This window comes from Cherax quadricarinatus, chromosome 17 (assembly GCF_038502225.1).
Source record: "Cherax quadricarinatus isolate ZL_2023a chromosome 17, ASM3850222v1, whole genome shotgun sequence".
In the NCBI taxonomy this organism is placed as follows: domain Eukaryota; kingdom Metazoa; phylum Arthropoda; class Malacostraca; order Decapoda; family Parastacidae; genus Cherax; species Cherax quadricarinatus.
The window spans coordinates 1,497,039-1,521,953 of NC_091308.1; the positions used below are offsets into that span (position 1 = coordinate 1,497,039).

The 24,915-nt window shown below is 42.0% G+C and overlaps 1 protein-coding gene across 1 annotated transcript in view; it reads right to left on the reverse strand.

Annotated features, from left to right (window-relative positions):
• Positions 1 to 1,070: 1,070 nt before the first annotated feature.
• LOC128686267 (chitotriosidase-1-like) overlaps positions 1,071 to 24,915 on the reverse strand; it is a 61,568-nt gene continuing 37,723 nt past the window's right edge. The window contains exons 4-8 of the mRNA XM_070085707.1: positions 23,903 to 24,034; positions 13,865 to 14,116; positions 6,165 to 6,350; positions 5,767 to 5,895; positions 1,071 to 1,582 (exon numbers count right to left, since the gene is read on the reverse strand). Coding sequence (XP_069941808.1) covers positions 1,448 to 1,582; positions 5,767 to 5,895; positions 6,165 to 6,350; positions 13,865 to 14,116; positions 23,903 to 24,034 — 834 coding nt within the window. The 3' untranslated portion in view covers positions 1,071 to 1,447. The remainder of the gene's footprint in view (positions 1,583 to 5,766; positions 5,896 to 6,164; positions 6,351 to 13,864; positions 14,117 to 23,902; positions 24,035 to 24,915) is intronic.

Here is a 24,915-nt window from a genome sequence, read left to right on the forward strand (position 1 = left end):
TGACCGACTCCTCTGTAGCAGAGAGTGTAAAATTAGGCTGAAATTTAAAACAGTAAAAACGTGAAATCTGCTCTTGAATAACAGAGTACAACGAACAATAACAAAATACTTTCCATCTGTTGGTAAGGTACTGTTTACGTTCCTTATTAACACAATTATGCTCACTGTAAACTAGATTAGAATTAACCCAGCATATTAGGAATTTTAGTTAAAAAAAAATTACAGTTTTTCACCCACTGTTTATTAAAAATTAAGCATTTCTCAGTTACGTAACGTATATATAGGCTGTTCAAGTGTCGCCAGCTAGTCAGCAACACCCAAAATACTGAGATATTTTGAGCATTTTAAAAAACCTTGATACGTATTTTTTTCAGTCTCTGTTTATTATATATTAAGCACATTCCATAATGTAAGATTGTGCATGTTGTTCACTTGTAGCTAATTCGTCAGCATTACTCATAATACATAAAAAATGAATTTTCATTTTTTCTGGAACTGAAATTCCTTGTGTGGGATTAATTATGCATACTCGAATTAGTCTTAAATCACACTTTATGCATAGTAGCAATGTTTTGTCTAGTATCATCAGTTATAATGACAGAAGTGAATCTAGGGACTTAAGCCAGAGTTTCAATCTTCGAGGCTAAGAAATCTTAAAATGCTGAAAAATCAAAGAAATAATTTTGAAAATAATGTAATTTTCAGTTTGAATAAAACAGTGAAAAATAAGTTATTAACTGAAAAAATGAAAGCATTTCCATCTGTGAGTATAATCAAAGATAATATATAGTATGCTTAGATAATGACGCGAAATGAAAAATCTAATTCCAGGCATGACTTCTAATCCCCGATAAAGACTATACAAATTTGCTATTCTTTTATTAAAATTAACTTTGTATTTCTCCAATTGAAGCCATAACTATGTGCCCATGATAATGAACTGTGTATACGAAGATTATGGAAACTGATGGTGTATAGTCAGAGCAGTGCCAGCATGGTGGCACCCATGCAACCTGGAGTTTATATTTTGTAAACATTAAACGTTAGGTAGAGAATGAAATAACTTCAGGATTAGTTGCATATTTATTGAGTTAGAAACCCCTGATAAAACTGGGCTATGCATAGTATTCAGAATATTCCACAAGTTGTTAGGGAACAAGGAAATATAATCAGGTAAGAATTAATGGTGTCATTACAATTTGAGCAATCTGATATTAACGAACTTACAGGCTTCTGTTAATGCCTCTAACATGATACTAATGACGTCGAAAGTCTAGTATTCTGAGCACCTTGTGAATACCACCACCATGATCCTGATGAGGTCGATGCGTCATTAACTTAGCAGCTATTGAACACCACCATGATCCTGATAAGGTCGATGCGTCATGAACTTAGCACCTATTGAACACCAGCTTCATGATCCTGATGAGGTCGATGCGTCATGAACTTAGCACCTATTGAACACCAGCTTCATGATCCTGATGAGGTCGAAGGTTTCGTCGTGGCAGTAGCCATGGAAGTCGTCCATGTCGATGCTCCACACCATCAGGCCGGCCAGACCGTGCACCCTTGCATAGTTAGCCTGCAACGCAGAGGTTTCCAACTTTAACACGACGAACACTTGTGTTATTGTAAATGACATTAACAGTACACAAATAAACCACACATAGAAGAGAGGAGCTTACGACGACGTTTCGGTCCGACTTCGACCATTTACAAAGTCACACTAACCAGAAGTGGAGCAGGACGGCTATATATAGGCAGGAAGAGGTAGTGGTAGTAGTAGTAGTAGTAGTAGTAGTAGTAGTAGTAGTAATAGTAGTAGTAGTAGTAGTAGTAGTAGTGGTGGTGGTAGTAGTAGTAGTAGTAGTAGTAGTGGTGGTAGTAGTGGGGAACTAAGGAGGAGGAGCCAGTCAAATATAAAGAAAGGGGAGCACTGCAAGGGAGCTAGGTGCCCACAGAGGGAGAGCAAGTGCACAGAGGTGGGGGGAAGGGGAAATGATGAAATAAATAATGAAGGAACAGAAACACGCGACAGAAGAAAGACAAAAAAGAAAAAAAGAAAGAAGAAAGGGGAAGAGGGAGAAGAAGAAAAAATGAGGAATCAGGTTAAGTCACGGGTGTTCTGAAGTTTGGAGCATTTTACAATGTAGTGGGAGAGGAAGGCATCTACAGAGACGAAGCCAGGACTAAGATTCATACAAGGAAATTTGTGTATTAGAGAGGATTCAACAAGACGGCGACTGTTAAAGTTGGAAGTAGGGAAGACAGTTTTAGCAGAAGACCAGTCTATAGGATGGCTGTGATCTCTGACGTGACAGAAAAGAGCATTGTTAGTGTCGGCAAGCCTAACACTATTTTTGTGCTCCCTAAGTCTGTCAGAAAGAGATCGGCCAGTTTCTCCAAAGTATTGAAGAGGACAGGAGGAGCAAGAAATAGACACCAGGAACATCTGTAGAGGGAGGAGAGGTATGAACGAGATTAGTGCGAAGAGTGTTAGTCTGGCGGAAAGTAAGCTTGATGTATAAGGGACGGAGAGAATTGTTGAGATTAGAAAGATCGGAAATGTAGGGAAGGCAGAGGACAGAAGAGTTCCCAGGAGTAGAGAGTTTGAGAGAGAAGAAATTACGTAAGAAAAAATTACTGGTCAGCACTTACCAGCCTGATAAGGTCAAAAAAATTGTATTATGAAAATAGATTACATAACATCAAAGGTGATATGAAAAAAAACTGGAAAACTCTATCTGAAATTCTTGGAACTAAAAAGTTATCCAAAAACAAAGCAATCAAACTAACAAGATCAGATGAACCCCTACTCACTCCAACCGATACAGCAAACAGACTTAATGTTTTCCTCTCCACCATAGGAAAAAATCTAGCAAACAAAATACCAAGCACAACCGCCCGTCCATCAGACTACCTCATAGGAACCTACCCAAATACGCTATTCCTAGCTCCAACCAACCCCACTGAAGTTATGCTCATCATAAACACCCTTAAAAACAAGGCAGGAGACATAAACAACTTGCCTGCTTTTATGTACAAAAAAGCTTCTCAAGTATTGTCACCAATTATTGCAACACTCTTTAACAAATCCATTGAATCATCTACCTTCCCAACAATCCTCAAAATAGCGAGGGTCACTCCGATCCATAAAGGAGGTGACCAAGCTGACTTGAATAACTACAGACCAATATCTAACTTACCACTGCTCTCTAAAATCTTTGAAAAATTAATTCATAGACGGATCTATTCCTACCTCGTTTCACACAACATATTAAACCCTTGTCAGTTTGGATTCAGGAATAATAAAAGCACAAATGAGGCTATCATATACATGCTAGAACTAATATATATCGCACTTGAAAAGAAAGAAGTCCCGCTGGGCATTTTCCATACAGTCGACCATGAACTACTGTACTCCAAATTAATGCACTATGGTATCAGAGGCCACTCCCTCAACTACCTAAAGTCATACCTTAGTAACAGAACTCAATATGTTTATGCAAATGATGCAAACTCCTCCACCCAACCAATCACAGTAGGAGTCCCACAAGGAAGCGTCCTTGGACCACTCCTCTTTCTCATATACATCATTGATCTACCGAATGCATCACAGCTACTCAAACCCATATTATTTGCAGATGACACTACATATATATTTTCACACCCAAACGCAGTCATACTAGCAAACACAGTCAATGCTGAATTATAGAAAATATCTGCCTGGATGGTGACTAACAAACTTACCCTGAACACTGATAAAACCTATTTCGTTCAGTCTGGAAACAAAGCTGCAAATGATCCAATTAACATTACGCTAAATGGATCATCAGTCACAAGACTCATAGAGGGAAAATTCCTAGGTATCCACCTTGACAGTAGCCTTAAGTTCCGGACACACACACAACAAATCACCAAGAAAATCTCCAAGACTGTAGGCATACTATCAAAGATAAGGTATTATGTTCCACAATCAGCTCTCCTGGCACTGTACCATTCACTCATATACCCTTACCTTACATATGGAATTTGTGCATGGGGATCAACAACATCCAGTCACCTAAAACCCTTAATAACCCAGCAAAAGGCAGAGTAAGAATGATAACAAATTCCCACTTCCGCCAGCATACTCCACCAATTTTCAAAAGTCTGAATCTGCTTACCATTAAGAATATCCATACTTATTCATGTGCCTACTACATACACAGAACAATACACGCAAATATAAACCCCCCACTCAAACTTCTCCTCACCAACCTAAACAGGACACATGACCACAACACAAGACACAGATCTCTTTCTGATATACCTCGTGTCCATATCACACTGTGTAAAAACTCTATGCACATAAAGGGCCCCAAAATATGGAATTCATTACCAGAAGATATTAAAGTAGCCCAGTCTGAAAATCAATTTAAGACTCTTCTCAAAAGCCACTTAATCACCCTAGACTAAATGCTATATACTCAGTACACATTTACTCACCTATGTACTCCCACATCATAACTGAAACAATCACATTGAACCTTTTATCCATTGTTGACAGGAATATAATTGAATCATTGTTTTTCACAAAAGCATTTTAGAATATAAATACAAACTTTGATTCATCTATAATTAATATTCTACTGTACAACTATGAAATAATTAATTTCCTACTGTACAACTATGATATACTATTCCTTAGTATTAAGTAGACTGTAAGCCAATAATGTTAAGTTGGCCCATAATGCCTAGGCATAATAGAGGCTCTTTTTGCATTGCAACCCACTATTGTATATACACAATCTTAATGTACTGTTTGCAAAGACATTAAATAAATAAATAAATAAATAAAATAAATAAATTAAATAAATGTATGTGTACAAGATAGAACGAAGAGAAGAAACAAATATGGCGGTACGGGAAGAAATCTGATTGACGATTTGGTGAATGTTATTCAAAATTACAATGTCCGTTAGTAATATTAGCGGACCATTAAACGTTACAAGATAAGAGAAGAGGAAGGGTCCAGATTTGTAATAAAACGACAGAATAAGGATTCTATTAATGGAAAACAGGAAACAGTAGCTGAATTAGACGCCATATTGTCTACCGCATGTATCATCCAACAATCACTGTACACCTCCCAGTGGGTATTAACCTCCACATAACAGGTAACGTAGCTGGTATTGGCCAGTATTAGGTTACCTACAGTTTGGTAAAATGCTCACTCACTGAAATAATATATTTAATAAGAGAAAAATGTAGATCAAACAAAATACTTAAAGTGTCCAGTCCAATTAAATTCTTTATAATTATATAGTCCAATTAATAACCAATTTATTGGCGTAAATTTTTATCAAAAAATATACAGGAATCATGTGTTCCTAATCCAGGGTCCCGGAGTTAGAGAGTTGAGACGGAGGGACATTGTGACCCCAGCTTTCCTGAAGTCCCATAAGTCTCCAAGATAATCAACATCAGAAAGTTACAATTTGTTTTGTATCAAGAGTTCTCCCCAGTGTGTGAGTGGAAGGTTAATTCCAGATTGTGTTGAGAAAAATCCTCAACATAATTTCTAATACTATCGTAAGTAAATCGTGCAAATTTCTACTTGCTGTCGCAAGTGCTCGTGATACCAAAAAAAAAAAATCTGAATTTCTGCCAGAAAGCAAGACAGTAAGATATCCTTATAATGTGTAAAGTGCCTACATCCACAATGAAAATGACACGTTTGCTCAGCAACAATCACTACCACTGGGTGGCAGTGATCCTTGTTACCTTGATAGCTGCAGAGGTGTGGTTCTCGTAGGAGCACCAGAGATCGTCCCGGTAAGTGTATGGCTCAGTCAAATTCTCTGCTGTCTGGATCACCCACGCGTCTGGCTCTGTCTGCTGGCCGTAACAGATCTGTGGGATAATAGTTGACGGCTCAGACTTGGTTGTTTGACAAGAGTTTGTTTTTGTATCACACAGGGATGAAACTAGACAATTACTGAGATTGGTCAAAACGTAGTCTGGTTTTAATTTCCAATTTGTGAGTTAGTAGATAATTATGACTAGAACTAAATCGTAACTAGTATAGTCGCTTTGAGTAAATGAAATTATTCACATGTAAATCTCCTTCCAGAGTTCAATTTCATATATTTATTTCAGGAATAAAGTTTACTTTTTTCCACCTCGTAATAAGCCAACATGCCGCTGGCCTGGGTCCATGGACCTGGTTCACCAGGATTACTGGCTGGTGAGTAGTAGTCTGTCTGGGTGGGGTCGTCCAGAGTCCAGCAAGTGCCGTAGAGAGGAACACCCAGTGCCATCTTGTCTCTCGGCATCCCTTTCTCTGCCCAGTAGTTGATGGCGAAGTCCTGTCGTTAAGTTAAAGTTAGTGAATTGCTAGATAGTTACAATTATATACTAAGAATGCTGAGATATATCAACCATGGCTACATGCTAGCAAATAGAGGCAAGCATAGCTAATGTATATCGTAGTCAGTACCAGCAGGTAAAGCCAGTCGGTATATTTGCCAGTTATAGCTAGCAAACAAAGTAATATTTTAAATTAATAATGATTTTGTGATTTTGGAAAAGAAGGGAAAACAAGACACATTTATCATTACTTCTAACAAAGATTTACCAAAAATTGAACTACAACTTCCTGACAAACAGAACACAAAGAGTAATAATAAACAGAGTAAAGTCCCAGGCAGCCATGGTAAAAAGCTCTGTTCCACAAGGCACAGTACTTGCTCCCATTCTATTCCTCATCCTCATTTCTGACATAGACAGAGATGTAAGCCATACCTACGTGTCTTCCTTTGCGGATGACACCCGGATTACCATGGCAGTGACCTCCATCGAAGACACTGCGAGACTCCAAGCGGACATCAACCAAATCTTCGAAATGGGCCACTCAAAACAATATGAAGTTCAACGAGGAGAAATTTCAACTACTCAGATATGGGAAACTTGAAGAAATTAAAAATGTGTCAGGGTATGCGACAAATACTAACCATACAATAGAGCGGAAAAGTAATGTAAAGGACCTGGGAGTGATAATGTCAGTGGAGCTTGCCTTCAAACACCACAACAATGTATCTACCTCATCCGTTAGGAAAAATGATAGGATGGATAATGAGAACCTTCAAAACTATGGAGGCCAAGCCCATGATGATTCTCTTCAAATCGCTTGTGCTCTCTAGGCTGGAATACTGCTGCACACTAACGGCCTCCTTCAAGGCTGGCGACATTGCAGACCTGGAGAGTGTACAAAGAACTTTCCCGTCACACATAAGTACGATAAGGCACCTAAACTACTGGGAACGGTTGAAGGTCCTTGATCTGTATTCCCTGGAACGCAGGCGAGAGAGATACATGATAATATACACTTGGAAGGTCCTGGAGGGATTGGTACCAAACCTGCACACGAAAATCACTCCCTATGAAAGGAAAAGACTCGGCAGGAAATGCAACATTCGCCCGATGAAAAGCAGGGGCGCCACGAGTACACTGAGACAACACAATAAATGTCCGGGGCCCAAGACTGTACAATTGCCTCCCAGCATGCATAAGGGGGGATTACCAATAGACCCCTGACTGTCTTCAAGAAGGCACTGGACAGGCATCTAAAGTCAGTACCTGACCAACCGGACTGTGGTTGGTACGTCAGCTTGCGTACGGCCAGTAGTAACAGCCTGACTGATCAGACCCTGATCCACCATGAGGCCTGGTCTCAGACTGGGCAGTGTTGGCGTTAACCCCCGAAACCCTCTCCAGATAAACTCCAGAACATTAATTAAATTCAGCCGAGAAGATTGCTAAAATATAAAATTAAATAAATACAGCAATGGTAACTAATTCTAGAATTATTGCAACAACAATTTAAAACTTACTTTAACACTGTAACATTTTTTCTATTTTAAAATCTCTATATATACAATAATAAATAATATTTACAACAAAAGGGTGAATGAAAGTTGTATAAAGTTGCCTTTGATAGATTATCGTATACTGACATACATCACGAGGAACAATTTACTTGTTCTCATTTATTTTTAGTTAGTTTAATATGTTAATTATGCACCCCATACCCATTCTGTGGGCGGTTGTCAAAATATTACAGAGGTACATAATGGGTCCAGTGACTGGACCCCAGAGTTTTGATAGTTGAACAAGTTACAAAGGTAATGAACTCTAGGTAGATCTGGTCACAATCATGACAAGTTACAAAGGTATTTACAGATTACAGAGGTACATAATGGGTCCAGGGACTGGGCCCCCAAAGTTTTGATAGCTGAACTAGGTACAAAGGTAATGAACTCACAAGTTACAAAGGTAATGAATCCTGTAAGTAAAGTTACTTACTTACGTTTATACATGGCTACAATCATGAACAAATTATAGAGTAATGAGCAATTCGTACGTCCACACCCGGTCACAACTGTAATGAGTTGTTGGTGCAAATAATAATTGTTGGGTCACACACACACACACACACACACTTAAGCGATGTAGTGGAGGCAGGATCCATACATAGCTTTAAGCAGAGGTATGATAAAGCTCAAGGTTCAGGGAGAGTGACCTAGTAGCGACCAGTGAAGAGGCGGGGCCAGGAGCTTGGGATCGACCCCTGCAACCTCAACTAGGTGAGTACACACACACACATACACACACACACACACACACACACACACACACACACACACACACACACACAGTGTCCCTGTTTGCAGATGTGAACTTTATGAGGAGAATTAAATCTGATGAGGACCAGGCAGGACTTCAAAGAGACCTGGACAGACTGGACAACTGGTCCAGCAAATGGCTTCTCGAATTTAATCCTGCCAAATGCAAAGTCATGAAGATAGGGGAAGGGCACAGAAGACCACAGACAGAGTATAGGCTAGGTGGCCAAAGACTGCAAACCTCACTCAAGGAGAAAGATCTTGGGGTGAGTATAACACCGAGCATGTCTCCGGAAGCACACATCAATCAGATAACTGCTGCAGCATATGGGCGCCTGGCAAACCTGAGAACAGCATTCCGATACCTTAGTAAGGAATCGTTCAAGACACTGTACACATAAGAACATAAGAACATAAGAACGAAGGAACACTGCAGAAGGCCTACTGGCCCATGCGAGGCAGGTCCAAGTCCCTACCGGCTTAAGCCAATGCACCCAACCTAGTCAGGTCAGGTCACATTGACTTAAGGGAGGAACACGGCAACCGACCTGGTAGCACAAGCTATCACGTCTAACTCACACCCACCCACATCTACTCATGTATTTATCCAACCTATTTTTAAAGCTACACAACGTTCTGGCCTCTATAACGGTACTTGGGAGTTTGTTCCACTCATCCACAACTCTATTACCAAACCAGTACTTTCCTATATCCCTCCTGAATCTGAATTTTTCCAACTTAAAACCATTGCTGCGAGTCCTGTCTAGGCTAGATATTTTCAGCACACTATTTACATCCCCTTTATTTATTCCTGTCTTCCACTTATAAACCTCAATCATATCCCCCCTAATTCTACGTCTTTCTAGAGAGTGCAGTTTCAGGGCCCTTAGTCTATCCTCATAGGGAAGGTTTCTGATACATGGGATCATCTTTGTCATCCTCCTTTGTACATTTTCCAGAGAATTTATATCCATTCTGTAATACGGTGACCAAAACTGTGCAGCATAATCTAAATGAGGCCTAACCAAGGATGTATAGAGTTGAAGAACAACCTGAGGACTCCTATTATTTATGCTTCTTGATATGAAGCCAAGGATTCTATTAGCTTTATTGCGAACACTTATGCACTGTTGTCTTGGTTTCAGATTACTGCTAACCAGAACTCCTAAATCTTTTTCGCAATCCGTAATATTAAGATCTACATTATTTAGTTTATATGTGGCATGGTTATTGTCCTGTCCAACATTTAGAACTTTGCATTTGTCTATATTAAACTGCATCTGCCACTTCTCCGACCACTGCATCAGTCTATTCAAATCTTCCTGGAGTGCTCGAATGTCCTCGTCAGAATGAATTCGACGGCCTATTTTGGTGTCATCGGCAAACTTGCCGATGTCGCTCTTTATGCCCTCATCTATGTCGTTTATGTAGATTGTGAACAGCAGGGGGCCCAACACTGACCCCTGTGGAACACCGCTCGTGACGCTTCCCCACTCTGATTTCTCCCCATTTATGCAAACTCTCTGCTGCCTATTTGTCAACCATGCCTCTATCCAGGAAAAAATTTCTCCTCCTATTCCATGTGCTTTAATTTTCCTCAATAGTCTCTGATGTGGGACCCTGTCAAAAGCCTTACTGAAGTCCATATACACAATATCATATTCATTACCATGATCTACCTCCTCAAATACCTTAGTGAAAAAAGTTAATAAATTCGTAAGGCAGGAACGCCCCTTTGTAAAACCATGCTGAGATTCGTTGATTAATTTATGCTTTTCAAGGTGGCTACGAACTGCCTCGGCAATTATTGATTCCATAAATTTTCCCACTATGGAGGTTAGGCTTATTGGTCTATAGTTCGAAGCTAAGGACCTGTCACCTGTTTTGAAAATAGGTATCACATTTGCCATTTTCCACTTATCTGGCACCATGCCAGTTTGTAGTGATATGTTGAAAAGATTAGCCAAAGGTGTGCTAAGCTCCTCTTTACATTCCTTTAGAACCCTTGCATACAGTTCATCAGGGCCTGGGGATTTGTTAGGTTTTAATTTATCTATTTGCCTAAGGACCATGTCACTTGTGACCCTAATAGTGCACAGTTTATTATCGTCCTGTTCTACATAATTTATCATTACTGGAATATCGCTGGTATCCTCCTGTGTAAAAACTGAGAGGAAGTATGTGTTAAAAATTCTACACATTTCCTTATCACTGTCAGTGAGCTGACCCGAGGAACTTTTGAGTGGGCCTATCTTGTCCCTGATCTTACTTCTGTATACCTGAAAGAATCCTTTTGGGTTAGTCTTCGATTCTCTTGCAACTTTAACCTCATAATCTCTATTTGCTTTTCTAATTCCCTTTTTTATTTCTCTCTTTAACTGAATATATCGATTTCTTAATTGCCCCTCTCCTCTTTTGATTTGCCTATATATGCCTCTCTTTTGACCAATCAGATATTTTAATCTATTGTTCATCCATTTAGGATCATTTTTGTTTGATCTGATTTCCCTATTTGGAACATAATTTGACTGAGCAGCTAGAACTATGCCCTGGAAAGCATCATATCGGCAACCATCACCACCTACCTGACCCCTAGTCAGGTCATTCCAGTTCAGCCCACCTAAGTAATTTTTCAGTCCTATGAAATCAGCCAAGCGAAAGTCAGGGACGGAGACTTGATTGCCATTATTAGGGGAATTCCATGATATGTTAAAACTGAGTGATTTGTGATCACTCTCCCCAAGCTCATCATTAACCTCAAGATTATTAATTAGTGTTTCCCTACTGGCAAGAACCAAGTCAAGGAGGTTATTTCCCCTAGTTGGCTCTGTCACAAACTGTTTTAAAAAACAATCCTGGATCGTATCAAGAAAGTCACCCGACTCTAAATTTCCTGTCAAATTGCTCCAGTCAATCTGTCTATAATTGAAATCTCCCATTAGCACAACATTTTCGTATGTAGATGCCTTACGAATTTCGTCCCATAGAAGTTTACTGCACTCCCTATCAAGATTTGGGGCCCTGTAAATCACACCCAAAATTAGTTTTTCTCGGCCCTCGAGAAGCTGTAACCAAACAGATTCAGTGGCTGACGCTTCTAATTTAATATCTTGTCTAACACAACAATTTAAATTGTCTCTGACATACATCGCTACTCCACCACCTTTCCTGTTGACCCTGTCAGTGTGGAATAATTTATAGCCTTGTATGTGACATTCAGAGGGCATCTCTCTATCTTTCAGATTGAGCCAGGTCTCTGTTATAGCAATAATATCTATGTTTCCTGCACTTGCAATTAATCTTAGCTCATCTATCTTATTTCTAACACTCCTGCTATTAGTATAGTAAACCTTAAGGGAGCTAGTCCCTTGCTGCCCTCTGCTGTCCCCCTTTGTTTGCTGACCTGTTCTATTGTCTTTATTTATAACTTCATGCTGAATGCCTTTTATACATTTACTGTTTCCAACCCTAGTGTTGCAACCTGCTTGTTTCCCACACACACCCATACCTCTATCTTCCATCAGTTTAAAATCATAGGCATTTCACCAATGGCCTTCTCAATCGAGTCTGCAAGTGCTACCACCCCTGCCCCAGAGAGATGAACCCCATCCCTTGCATACATATCATGTTTGCCATAAAAGTTGTTCCAGTTGTCAATGAATGGGATTGCAAGTTCCTTGCAGTATCTGTCTAGCCAGCAATTTACACCAATTGCCCTAGACAACCATTCATTTCCTACTCCCCTTCTAGGCAAGATGCTACATATGATTGGGATCCCTCCCTTAGACTTAATGAAATCTATAGCTGACCTGTACTTATCTAGCAGCTCTTCTCTCCTACCCTTCCCAATATCATTTCCACCAGCACTGAGACAGATAATGGGCTTGTTCCCATTACCTGACATGATATTATCCAGTCTGTTGACAATGTCCCCAACACCAGCTCCAGGGAAGCACACTCTATCTCTCATCTTCTTATTCCTATTACAAAAAGCACGATCAACATATCTTACCTGATAGTCACCAACCACAAGAATGCGCTTACCTTCATTAGCAGGGGCAGTAGTACCCTTACCTTCACTGGCCACTGAAGTACATTCATCCTGGAGAACAGAGAAGCGATTTCCTACCTTCAGATCTGCACTCTTAACTTTCCTTACTCTGATGCGCCTCCCATTACTGTGAACAACTCGCCACTTGTAGCAGGTGCTGGGCTGCACCTCACTGCTGGTAGCCGTTGCTACCACCCCACCTACAGCCTCCTCACAGTGAGAGACAGACTGCACCTCACTGCTAGAAGCCTCATTCCCCACATCTCCAACCACCTCACACTCTCTCCCAGGCCCATTGAGGTGGACCTTCAGCCTCCTAATCTCCTCCTGGAGAAGCAAGACCTCCTCCTTCAACTCTCCAACCTCAGCTTTTAAAACACTGTAGAAGCAAGCCATGCTTTGTAACCGTCCACGCTAATCCCCAAGCAGCTCAGGGTCTGTGACCTCACGTGACGACTGACCACTGAACACTGTGTATGTCAGGCCCATACTGGAGTATGCAGCACCTGTTTGGAACCCGCACTTGATAAAGCACGTCAAGAAACTAGAGAAAGTACAAAGGTTTGCCACAAGGTTAGTTCCAGAGCTAAGGGGAATGTCCTATGAAGAAAGATTAAGGGAAATCGGCCTGACGACACTGGAGGACAGGAGGGTCAGGGGAGACATGATAACGACATATAAAATACTGCGTGGAATAGACAAGGTGGACAAAGACAGGATGTTCCAGGGAGGGGACACAGAAACAAGAGGCCACAATTGGAAGTTGAAGACACAAATGAGTCAGAGAGATATTAGGAAGTATTTCTTCAGTCACAGAGTTGTAAGGCAGTGGAATAGCCTAGAAAATGACGTAGTGGAGGCAGGAACCATACACAGTTTTAAGACGAGGTTTGATAAAGCTCATGGAGCGGGGAGAGAGAGGGCCCAGTAGCAACCGGTGAAGAGGCGGGGCCAGGAGCTAAGACTCGACCCCTGCAACCACAAATAGGTGAATACAAATAGGTGAGTACACACACACACACACAAATAGGTGAGTACACGCACGCACGAGTATACATACACACACGAGTACAAGAACAAGTGTTGCCACAAGGGTAGCCACACATTGCAGGTGATGCTAAGTTCGTTATAACACCACCTAATTTACCGTGTTGAGGAACCTGGCGTCGTCGACGTCCTCGGAGTAAGGGTAGAGGCCCGAAGCGTGGTGCACGAAGTTCTCCCAAGTACCGTGGAAGTCGTAGGTCATAATGTTGGCAATGTCCAGGTGCTCAGCGATGCCAGGCACGTCGTAGGCCTGGTCTATTGTATCCTTCGGAGAACTCAGGGCAGCTGTCAGGATCATACCTTCTGCTTGCAGTGCCTCATGAACCTCGCTCAACAGAGTCACAAAGTTTTCCTACATATAAAGATACAGTATACTTTTGGTATGATTTATTTTTTCTCAGAGCATTACAGTGTGAAAGGTTCAGTATTATTACACAACCCAGTCCATTGGCGGCTCGTAGCTAAAATTAGTGGAGGTGCTGCTTCAGAAAATTTTTAGCCATTGTTTAAATATTGTGTAAAACGAAACAAGCAAATAAAATAGCTGGAAGCATGATAACAATCTAATTCTACACTTTATCACAGTCAAGAATATGGTACATGGTTTTTAAGCACAACACACGTCACTGAGTCAAAAAGAAACACTACCTTACACTTGCACAACAGGGTCGGCACTGCGTCAGTAACAGTGCTCTCTACCTAGCGTGCAGCGTCTTATCTCGGACATCTGCGAACAACAGTCAAATACCGAGTCGCTGGAACTGTGAAGTGCACAGTTCCGTAAAAGGATTTTTATATTTTTTTCATGTACTAGGGGATGGATACTGACATTAGCTTAAGGATTATATAATGTACAAGTATAAAGAAAGAATTAAAGAAAACAAGACTCATTATTTTGAATGTTATCGATAATATCGAGTGAAAATAGGGGGTACTAAAGATCCGCAGTGCCTATACACGAGCCGCCTCTGCAACCAACAGAATGCATAACATTTATGGCAGTCTATTGTTACTCTGAGAATACTTTGGCAGCAGAGTTAGTATAAAGTGCTTGAATTAGTGTGCACAGTGGCACTATCTTACTTCAGTGCTCAGTCTTATTTAACACAGTGCCAACACAGTTAAAATAACCATGTATCACACACACACACCAAGGAGCAGAATCACTGTGTGATACAGTAACAAAGATCTTCAACCAGTAATCCTAGATGGGGTAGTTGACACATTACTGGAAAAAGATCAATATAATCTATCTATCTATCTATCTATCTATCTATCTATCTATCTTATTTTTTTATTATCACACCGGCCGATTCCCACCAAGGCAGGGTGGCCCGAAAAAGAAAAACTTTCACCATCATTCACTCCATCACTGTCTTGCCAGAAGGGTGCTTTACACTACAGTTTTTAAACTGCAACATTAACACCCCTCCTTCAGAGTGCAGGCACTGTACTTCCCATCTCCAGGACTCAAGTCCGGCCTGCCGGTTTCCCTGAATCCCTTCATAAATGTTACTTTGCTCACACTCCAACAGCACGTCAATTATTAAAAACCATTTGTCTCCATTCACTCCTATCAAACACGCTCATGCATGCCTGCTGGAAGTCCAAGCCCCTCGCACACAAAACCTCCTTTACCCCCTCCCTCCAACCTTTCCTAGGCCGACCCCTACCCCGCCTTCCTTCCACTACAGACTGATACACTCTTGAAGTCATTCTGTTTCGCTCCATTCTCTCTACATGTCCGAACCACCTCAACAACCCTTCCTCAGCCCTCTGGACAACAGTTTTGGTAATCCCGCACCTCCTCCTAACTTCCAAACTACGAATTCTCTGCATTATATTCACACCACACATTGCCCTCAGACATGACATCTCCACTGCCTCCAGCCTTCTCCTCGCTGCAACATTCATCACCCACGCTTCACACCCATATAAGAGCGTTGGTAAAACTATACTCTCATACATTCCCCTCTTTGCCTCCAAGGACAAAGTTCTTTGTCTCCACAGACTCCTAAGTGCACCACTCACTCTTTTTCCCTCATCAATTCTATGATTCACCTCATCTTTCATAGACCCATCCGCTGACACGTCCACTCCCAAATATCTGAATACGTTCACCTCCTCCATACTCTCTCCCTCCAATCTGATATTCAATCTTTCATCACCTAATCTTTTTGTTATCCTCATAACCTTACTCTTTCCTGTATTCACCTTTAACTTTCTTCTTTTGCACACCCTACCAAATTCATCCACCAATCTCTGCAACTTCTCTTCAGAATCTCCCAAGAGCACAGTGTCATCAGCAAAGAGCAGCTGTGACAACTCCCACTTTGTGTGTGATTCTTTATCTTTTAACTCCACGCCTCTTGCCAAGACCCTCGCATTTACTTCTCTTACAACCCCATCTATAAATATATTAAACAACCACGGTGACATCACACATCCCTGTCTAAGGCCTACTTTTACTGGGAAAAAATTTCCCTCTTTCCTACATACTCTAACTTGAGCCTCACTATCCTCGTAAAAACTCTTCACTGCTTTCAGTAACCTACCTCCTACACCATACACTTGCAACATCTGCCACATTGCCCCCCTATCCACCCTGTCATACGCCTTTTCCAAATCCATAAATGCCACAAAGACCTCTTTAGCCTTATCTAAATACTGTTCACTTATATGTTTCACTGTAAACACCTGGTCCACACACCCCCTACCTTTCCTAAAGCCTCCTTGTTCATCTGCTATCCTATTCTCCGTCTTACTCTTAATTCTTTCAATTATAACTCTACCATACACTTTACCAGGTACACTCAACAGACTTATCCCCCTATAATTTTTGCACTCTCTTTTATCCCCTTTGCCTTTATACAAAGGAACTATGCATGCTCTCTGCCAATCCCTAGGTACCTTACCCTCTTCCATACATTTATTAAACAATTGCACCAACCACTCCAAAACTATATCCCCACCTGCTTTTAACATTTCTATCTTTATCCCATCAATCCCGGCTGCCTTACCCCCTTTCATTTTACCTACTGCCTCACGAACTTCCCCCACACTCACAACTGGCTCTTCCTCACTCCTACAAGATGTTATTCCTCCTTGCCCTATACACGAAATCACAGCTTCCCTATCTTCATCAACATTTAACAATTCCTCAAAATATTCCTTCCATCTTCCCAATACCTCTAACTCTCCATTTAATAACTCTCCTCTCCTATTTTTAACTGACAAATCCATTTGTTCTCTAGGCTTTCTTAACTTGTTAATCTCACTCCAAAACTTTTTCTTATTTTCAACAAAATTTGTTGATAACATCTCACCCACTCTCTCATTTGCTCTCTTTTTACATTGCTTCACCACTCTCTTAACCTCTCTCTTTTTCTCCATATACTCTTCCCTCCTTGCATCACTTCTACTTTGTAAAAACTTCTCATATGCTAACTTTTTCTCCCTTACTACTCTCTTTACATCATCATTCCACCAATCGCTCCTCTTCCCTCCTGCACCCACTTTCCTGTAACCACAAACTTCTGCTGAACACTCTAACACTACATTTTTAAACCTACCCCATACCTCTTCGACCCCATTGCCTATGCTCTCATTAGCCCATCTATCCTCCAATAGCTGTTTATATCTTACCCTAACTGCCTCCTCTTTTAGTTTATAAACTTTCACCTCTCTCTTCCCTGATGCTTCTATTCTCCTTGTATCCCATCTACCTTTTACTCTCAGTGTAGCTACAACTAGAAAGTGATCTGATATATCTGTGGCCCCTCTATAAACATGTACATCCTGAAGTCTACTCAACAGTCTTTTATCTACCAATACATAATCCAACAAACTACTGTCATTTCGCCCTACATCATATCGTGTATACTTATTTATCCTCTTTTTCTTAAAATATGTATTACCTATAACTAAACCCCTTTCTATACAAAGTTCAATCAAAGGGCTCCCATTATCATTTACACCTGGCACCCCAAACTTACCTACCACACCCTCTCTAAAAGTTTCTCCTACTTTAGCATTCAAGTCCCCTACCACAATTACTCTCTCACTTGGTTCAAAGGCTCCTATACATTCACTTAACATCTCCCAAAATCTCTCTCTCTCCTCTGCATTCCTCTCTTCTCCAGGTGCATACACGCTTATTATGACCCACTTCTCGCATCCAACCTTTACTTTAATCCACATAATTCTTGAATTTACACATTCATATTCTCTTTTCTCCTTCCATAACTGATCATTTAACATTACTGCTACCCCTTCCTTTGCTCTAACTCTCTCAGATACTCCAGATTTAATCCCATTTATTTCCCCCCACTGAAACTCTCCTACCCCCTTCAGCTTTGTTTCGCTTAGGGCCAGGACATCCAACTTCTTTTCATTCATAACATCAGCAATCATCTGTTTCTTGTCATCCGCACTACATCCACGCACATTTAAGCAACCCAGTTTTATAAAGTTTTTCCTTCTTCTCTTTTTTAGTAATTGTATACAGGAGAAGGGGTTACTAGCCCATTGCTCCCGGCATTTTAGTCGCCTCATACGACACGCATGGCTTACGGAGGAAAGATTCTTTTCCACTTCCCCATGGACAATAGAAGAAATAAAAAAGAACAAGAGCTATTTAGAAAAAGGAGAAAAACCTAGATGTATGTATATATATATATGCATGTGCGTGTCTGTGAAGTGTGACCAAAGTGTTAGTAGGAGTAGCAAGATATCCCTGTTATCTTAGCGTGTTTATGAGACAGAAAAAGAAACCAGCAATCCTACCATCATGCAAAACAATTACAGGTTTTTGTTTCACAGTCATCTGGCAGGACGGTAGTACTTCCCTGGGTGGTTGCTGTCTACCAACCTACTATCTATCTATCTATCTATATATATATATATATATATATATATATATATATATATATATATATATATATATATATATATATATATATATATATATATATATATATATATATATATATATATATATATATATATATATACATTATATATATATATATATATATATATATATATATATATATATATATATATATATATAAAACATATATATAAATATATATATATATATATAGATAGATAGATAGATAGATAGATGGATGGATCATATTGGTCTTTTTCCAGATATGTGTCAACTATCTCATCTAGGATTACTGGTTGAAGATCTTTGTTACTGTATCACACAGTGATTCTGCTCCTTTTTGTGTACTCACCTAATTGTACTCACCTAATTGTGGTTGCAGGGGTCGAGACTCAGCTCCTGGCCCCGCCTCTTCACTGATCGCTACTAGGTCCTCTCCCTCTCTGCTTCCTGAGCTTTGTCATACCTCTTCTTAAAACTATGTATGGTTCCTGCCTCCACTACTTCACTTGCTAGGCTATTCCACTTCCTGACGACTCTATGACTGAAGAAATACTTCCTAACGTCCCTGTGACTCGTCTGAGTCTTCAGCTTCCAGTTGTGACCCCTTGTTTCTGTGTCCCCTCTCTGGAACATCCTATCTCTGTCCACCTTGTCTATTCCCCGCAGTATCTTGTATGTCGTTATCATGTCTCCCCTGACCCTTCTGTCCTCCAGTGTCGTCAGTCCGATTTCCCTCAACCTTTCCTCGTACGACATTCCCCTGAGCTCTGGGACTAGCCTTGTTGCAAACCTTTGTACTTTCTCTAACTTCTTGACGTGCTTGACCAGGTGTGGGTTCCAGACTGGTGATGCATACTCCAGTATGGGCCTAACATACACAGTGTACAGTGTCTTGAACGATTCCTTATTAAGGTATCGGAACGCTATTCTCAGGTTTGCCAGGCGCCCGTATGCTGCAGCAGTTATTTGGTTGATGTGTGCCTCCGGTGACGTGCTCGGTGTTATGGTCACCCCAAGGTCTTTCTCCCTGAGTGAGGTCTGTAGTCTTTGTCCACCTAGCCTATACTCTGTCTGCGGTCTTCTTTGCCCCTCCCCAATCTTCATGACTTTGCATTTGGCAGGATTGAATTCGAGAAGCCAGTTTCTGGACCACATGTCCAGCCTGTCCAGGTCTCTTTGCAGTCCTGCCTCATCCTCATCCGATTTAATTCTTCTCATCAACTTCACATCATCTGCGAATAGGGACACTTCAGAGTCTATTCCTTCCATCATGTCGTTCGCATATATCAAAAATAGCACTGGTCCTAGAACTGACCCCTGTGGGACCCCGCTCGTCACAGGCGCCCACTGTGATACCTCTTCACGTACCATGACTCGTTGCTGCCTCCCTGTCAGGTATTCCCTGATCCATTGCAGTGCCCTCCCTGTTATATGCGCCTGATCCTCCAGCTTCTGCACTAATCTCTTGTGGGGAACTGTGTCAAAGGCCTTCCTGCAGTCTAGGAAAACGCAATCAACCCACCCCTCTCTCTCGTGTCTTACTTCTGTTACCTTGTCATAAAACTCCAGGAGGTTTGTGACACAGGATTTGCCTTCCATGAACCCATGCTGGTTTTCATTTATAATCTTGTTCCGTTCCAGGTGTTCCACCACTCTCCTCCTGATAATCTTCTCCATGACTTTGCACACAATACATGTCAGAGACACAGGTCTGTAGTTTAGTGCCTCATTTCTGTTTCCTTTCTTAAATATGGGGACTACATTTGCTGTCTTCCATTTCTCAGGTAGTTGCCCAGTTTCAAGGGATGTGTTGAAGATTGTGGTTAGAGGCACGCACAGCATCTCTGCTCCTTCTCTTAGGACCCATGGGGAGATGTTGTCCGGTCCCATCGCCTTTGAGGTATCAAGGTCACTTAGCAGCTTCTGCACCTCCTCCTCAGTTGTTCGTATGTCCTCCAACACTTGTTGGTATATTCCCTCTTGATGTTCCCTTCTGTGCTGTCTTCCCACAGGCACTCCTGTCTCTACTATAAAAACTTCCTTAAATCTCCTGTTTAGCTCCTCACATACCTCCTGATCATTTCTTGTGAGTTCTCCACCTTCTGTCCTCAATCTGATCACCTGGTCTTTGACTGTTGTCTTCCTCCTGATGTGGCTATACAACAGTTTCGGGTCAGTCTTGATTTTCGATGCTATGTCATTTTCATACTGTCGCTGGGCCTCCCTCCTTACCTGTGCATACTCGTTCCTGGCTCTGCGACTGATCTCCCTATTTTCGTGTGTTCTCTGCCTTCTGTACTTTTTCCATTCTCTATTGCACTTTGTTTTTGCCTCCTTACACCGTCGGGTAAACCAGGGGCTCGTTCTGGTCTTCCCATTGTTTCTGTTGCCCTTGGGAATAAACCTTTCCACTGCCTCCTTGCATTTTGTTGTTACATATTCCATCATTTCGTTTACTGGCTTTCCTGCCAGTTCTCTGTCCCACGGAACCTCCTGCAGGAAGTTCCTCAACCCTATGTAGTCCCCTCTTTTATAGTCAGGCTTTTCCCATTCAACTCCTGTTACTCTCTCCACTTGCAACTCTACTATGTATTCAAAGCACAGAACCATGTGGTCGCTAGCTCCTAGGGGACTCTCATACGTGATGTCCTCAATGTCTGAACTGCCCAAGGTGAACACAAGGTCCAATCTTGCTGGTTCATCCTCCCCTCTCACACTGGTAGTGTCCTTAACATGTTGGTGCATGAGGTTTTCCAGCACCACGTCCAACATCTTGGCTCTCCATGTTTCGGAACCCCCATGTGGCTCCAGGTTTTCCCAGTCAATCTCCGTGGTTGAAATCCCCCATAACCAGCAACTTTGCTCTGCTGGAGTGAGCTCTTCTTGCCACCTCAGCAAGTGTGTCCACCATTGCTCTGTTGCTCTCTTCATATTCCTCTCTTGGCCTCCTGCAGTTCTGTGGTGGATTATACATCACTGCAATGACCACCTTGTGCTCCCCAGACTGAAGTGTACCTACTATGTAGTCTCTTTCTCCCGTCTCGTCTATGCCTCCCATTTTCTCGAATTTCCATCTGTTTTTTACGAGCAGAGCAACCCCTCCTCCCCCTCTGCCCCTTCTATCTTTCCTCATGATCTGGTATCCTGGTGGGAAGATTGCGTCTGTTATTGTCTCCGTGAGTTTTGTTTCTGTAACTGCTATGATGTCTGGGGACTTCTCATTGATTCTTTCTTTCCATTCCTCATGTTTATTCGTTAATCCATCCGCATTTGTGTACCAAACCTTCAACTTCTGTTCTAATACTGTAACTGTGGTGTGGGGGGTGGGAACAGAGGGATCGGTGTGTGATGGTTGGTTTGGATTGTTCAGTTGCCTTGGGGGTGTCGTGGCTGGAGTCCTTCTGCAGGTGTTTCTGGGGGGTGTGCTTGTCCTTCCACTTGTTCCTGGGTTATTCTGCTCTCCTTTTTCATTTCCTCCCATTTCACCTTTCGTTTTTGCACTCTCTCTTTCAGCATCCTCCTTTCCTCCTGTGTTCTGTCTCGATCGAGGTACACACTCATGAACTCCTGTTTGCCTCTCAGCCATGCTTTCTCCTGCAGGATCATGGTTCGGGTTGATTCTGCCTTGAAAATTACTTTGAGAGGCCGATTCCTTTTCTATGTGAACCACCTGATTCTCCAAAAATTTGCCACCTGAGTCGTGTCCCCCTCGCCTATCACCTTCATGATACCTTCAATCGCTTTTTTCTCCTCCTGCTTTCTTTCATCACAAGTTTCCCCTTTAGCTTTGTCTAGCCCATAGACAAAAACTGATCTCTCCCTTTCCACCTATCACTGTGACTCCCAGTGCGTCCTCTGAGGTGTTTTAGTTCCTTCCCCTGGAGTGTTCCTTCAGTCCTTTCCCTAGCCATGGCCTCTATGCTCATTGGTTTGTCCTTCCTGCTCAACTGTTCCTGGCCCCCACAGGTGTCTGGTAAGGTCCCTGCACATGTCCTAGTTCCTTCAATTTCTTCCAACCTCTCATTCTGTCCTAGTGTGCTCCCTGTCTTTGTTTTGGCCCCATGTGGGTTTGACAGGACCTCTGCATACAGTTTAGCTTCCGTGCTCCCTTCAGACCCGTTGTCTGTGTCTGATGTTGCCATTGTTGATGCTACTTCTGTAATATCTTTGTCTCTATGCTGTTTCAGATGTCTCAGCTCCTCTTCTAATCTCTGTATCTTGTTTTCTGCTGCTGCAACATGTTGCTTCCACCTTCTACATTCTGCTGCTAATCTCTCCTCCATCTTCCTTGCAAGCTCATCTAGCCTCCTTCCCCAGTCTTCCTTTTTTTGAGCTCTGCCTCCCAGTCCTCCCTCCCATATTCGTCCTTCGGGCCCCTTGTTCTCATCCTAGTTCTAGTTTCCCCCATTGCTCCACAGAAGGAAGGGGGAGAGGTGGTTAGGGGGAGTGGGGATGGATGGTTATGGGGGAGGGGGAGGATGGTTATTGGAGGGGGAGAGGTAGTTGGGGGAGGGGGTTAGATGGTTTGGGGAGGGGTTAGATGGTTTGGGGAGGGGTAGGTGGCTAGGGTAAGGGGGAGAGGTGGTTAGGGGAAGGGGGAGCACGTCTTTGTGTCAAGTGTATATGTGCTTGTGTATGTGTGTGTTTGCATGTGTGGGAGAGAGAGGGATGGGGCTAAGGGGGGGGGAGGGGGAGAGAAGGATGAGTGACCCTTAGAAGCAGGGGAGGTGTGTGTGTGTATGGGATTAGAAGGGGAGGGAGGGGAATGTGTGTGTGTGTGTGTGTGTGTGTGTGTGTGTGTGTGTGTGTGTGTGATACATGGTTATTGTAACTGTGCTGGCACTGTGTTCAATGAAACAGTGGCACTGTGCACTGAAATAAGACAGTGGTAAGAGGATACTAGTGTTTACGTGGATTCTAGGAAGGATTTCTAGACTCTTCCTAGAAGCCATTTCACTTACTTCTCCTAGGCTAAGCAACTGCATATATTAAAGTAGAGGTTGGCCCTATAATATATATAAATACAAAGGTATATGTGTAAAGAGGCACATAATTAATAGTTCATAAGCTGTAGTAGAATTTTAATCCGACTCCTGGAAACAAAATTCTTTGTAGTTTTATAATTGAATAATTGAAGTTAGAGTTTAATGTGCAATAATAAGGAAGCAGCGATCAAACTTTGCCTTTTTTTATTACAGAACAACAAGCAGTAGTCAGCAGCTTTATTTGAAGAAGGAAGCTTACCTTGTCTTCTGGCAACCCGCCTCTCATGGTTGGGTACTCCCAGTCAATGTCTAGACCATCGAAATTATGTTCCTTCAGCAGAGCGATGGTGGTGGTGATGAATGTCTGCCTCATTGCTGGGTCTGCTGCCATCTGTATATTTTTAAGACCATTGAAATGTTAGGGAAAATGTCAGGTATTCATGAGTCTTCATTGTCATACTTTCTTAATAAGAAATGTGTGTGCACCTAATTATGGGTTGCAGGGGTTGAGACATAGCTTCTGGCCTCGCCAGGAGCTATGTCTCAACCCCTGCAGCCCACAATTTTTTATTGGTCGCTGCTAGGTTCACTCCCTGCTCCATGAGCTTAATCAAACCTCTTCTTAAAGCTATGTATGGATCCTGCCTCCACTACATCACTCTCCAAACTATTCCACTTCCTGACAACTCATAACTGAAGAAATACTTGCTAACATCCTCGTGAATCGTCTGAGTCTTCCAGTTGCTATCCGTGGTTGCTGTGTCCCATCTCTGAAACATCCTGTCCGTATCCACCTTGTCAATTCCTCTCAGTATTTTATATGACGTTATCATGTCCCCCCCCCTATCCCTCTTGTTCTCCAGTGTTGTCAGGTTGATTTCCCTTAATCTCTTCTCATAGGATATGCCCCTTTGCTACGGGACCAGTCTTGTTGCAAACCTTTGCATTTTCTCTAATTTCCTGACGTGCTTGGCCAGGTGTGGGTTCCAAACTGGTGCTGCGTACTCCAATATGGGCCTGACGTACACGGCGTACAGGGTCCTGAACGATTCCTTACTGAGAGGCCGGAATGATATTCTTCCGTTTGCCAGGCACCCACATGTTGCAGCAGTTATTTGGGTGATGTGGACCTCAGATGTGCTTGGTATTATACCAACCCCAAGGTCCTTTTCCTTGAGTGAGGTTTGCAGTCTTTTGCCCCCTAGACTGTACTCTGTGTGTTACCATTTTGTCTTAGACACTTGTCGATTAGACTTACGTGTGTATGAGATG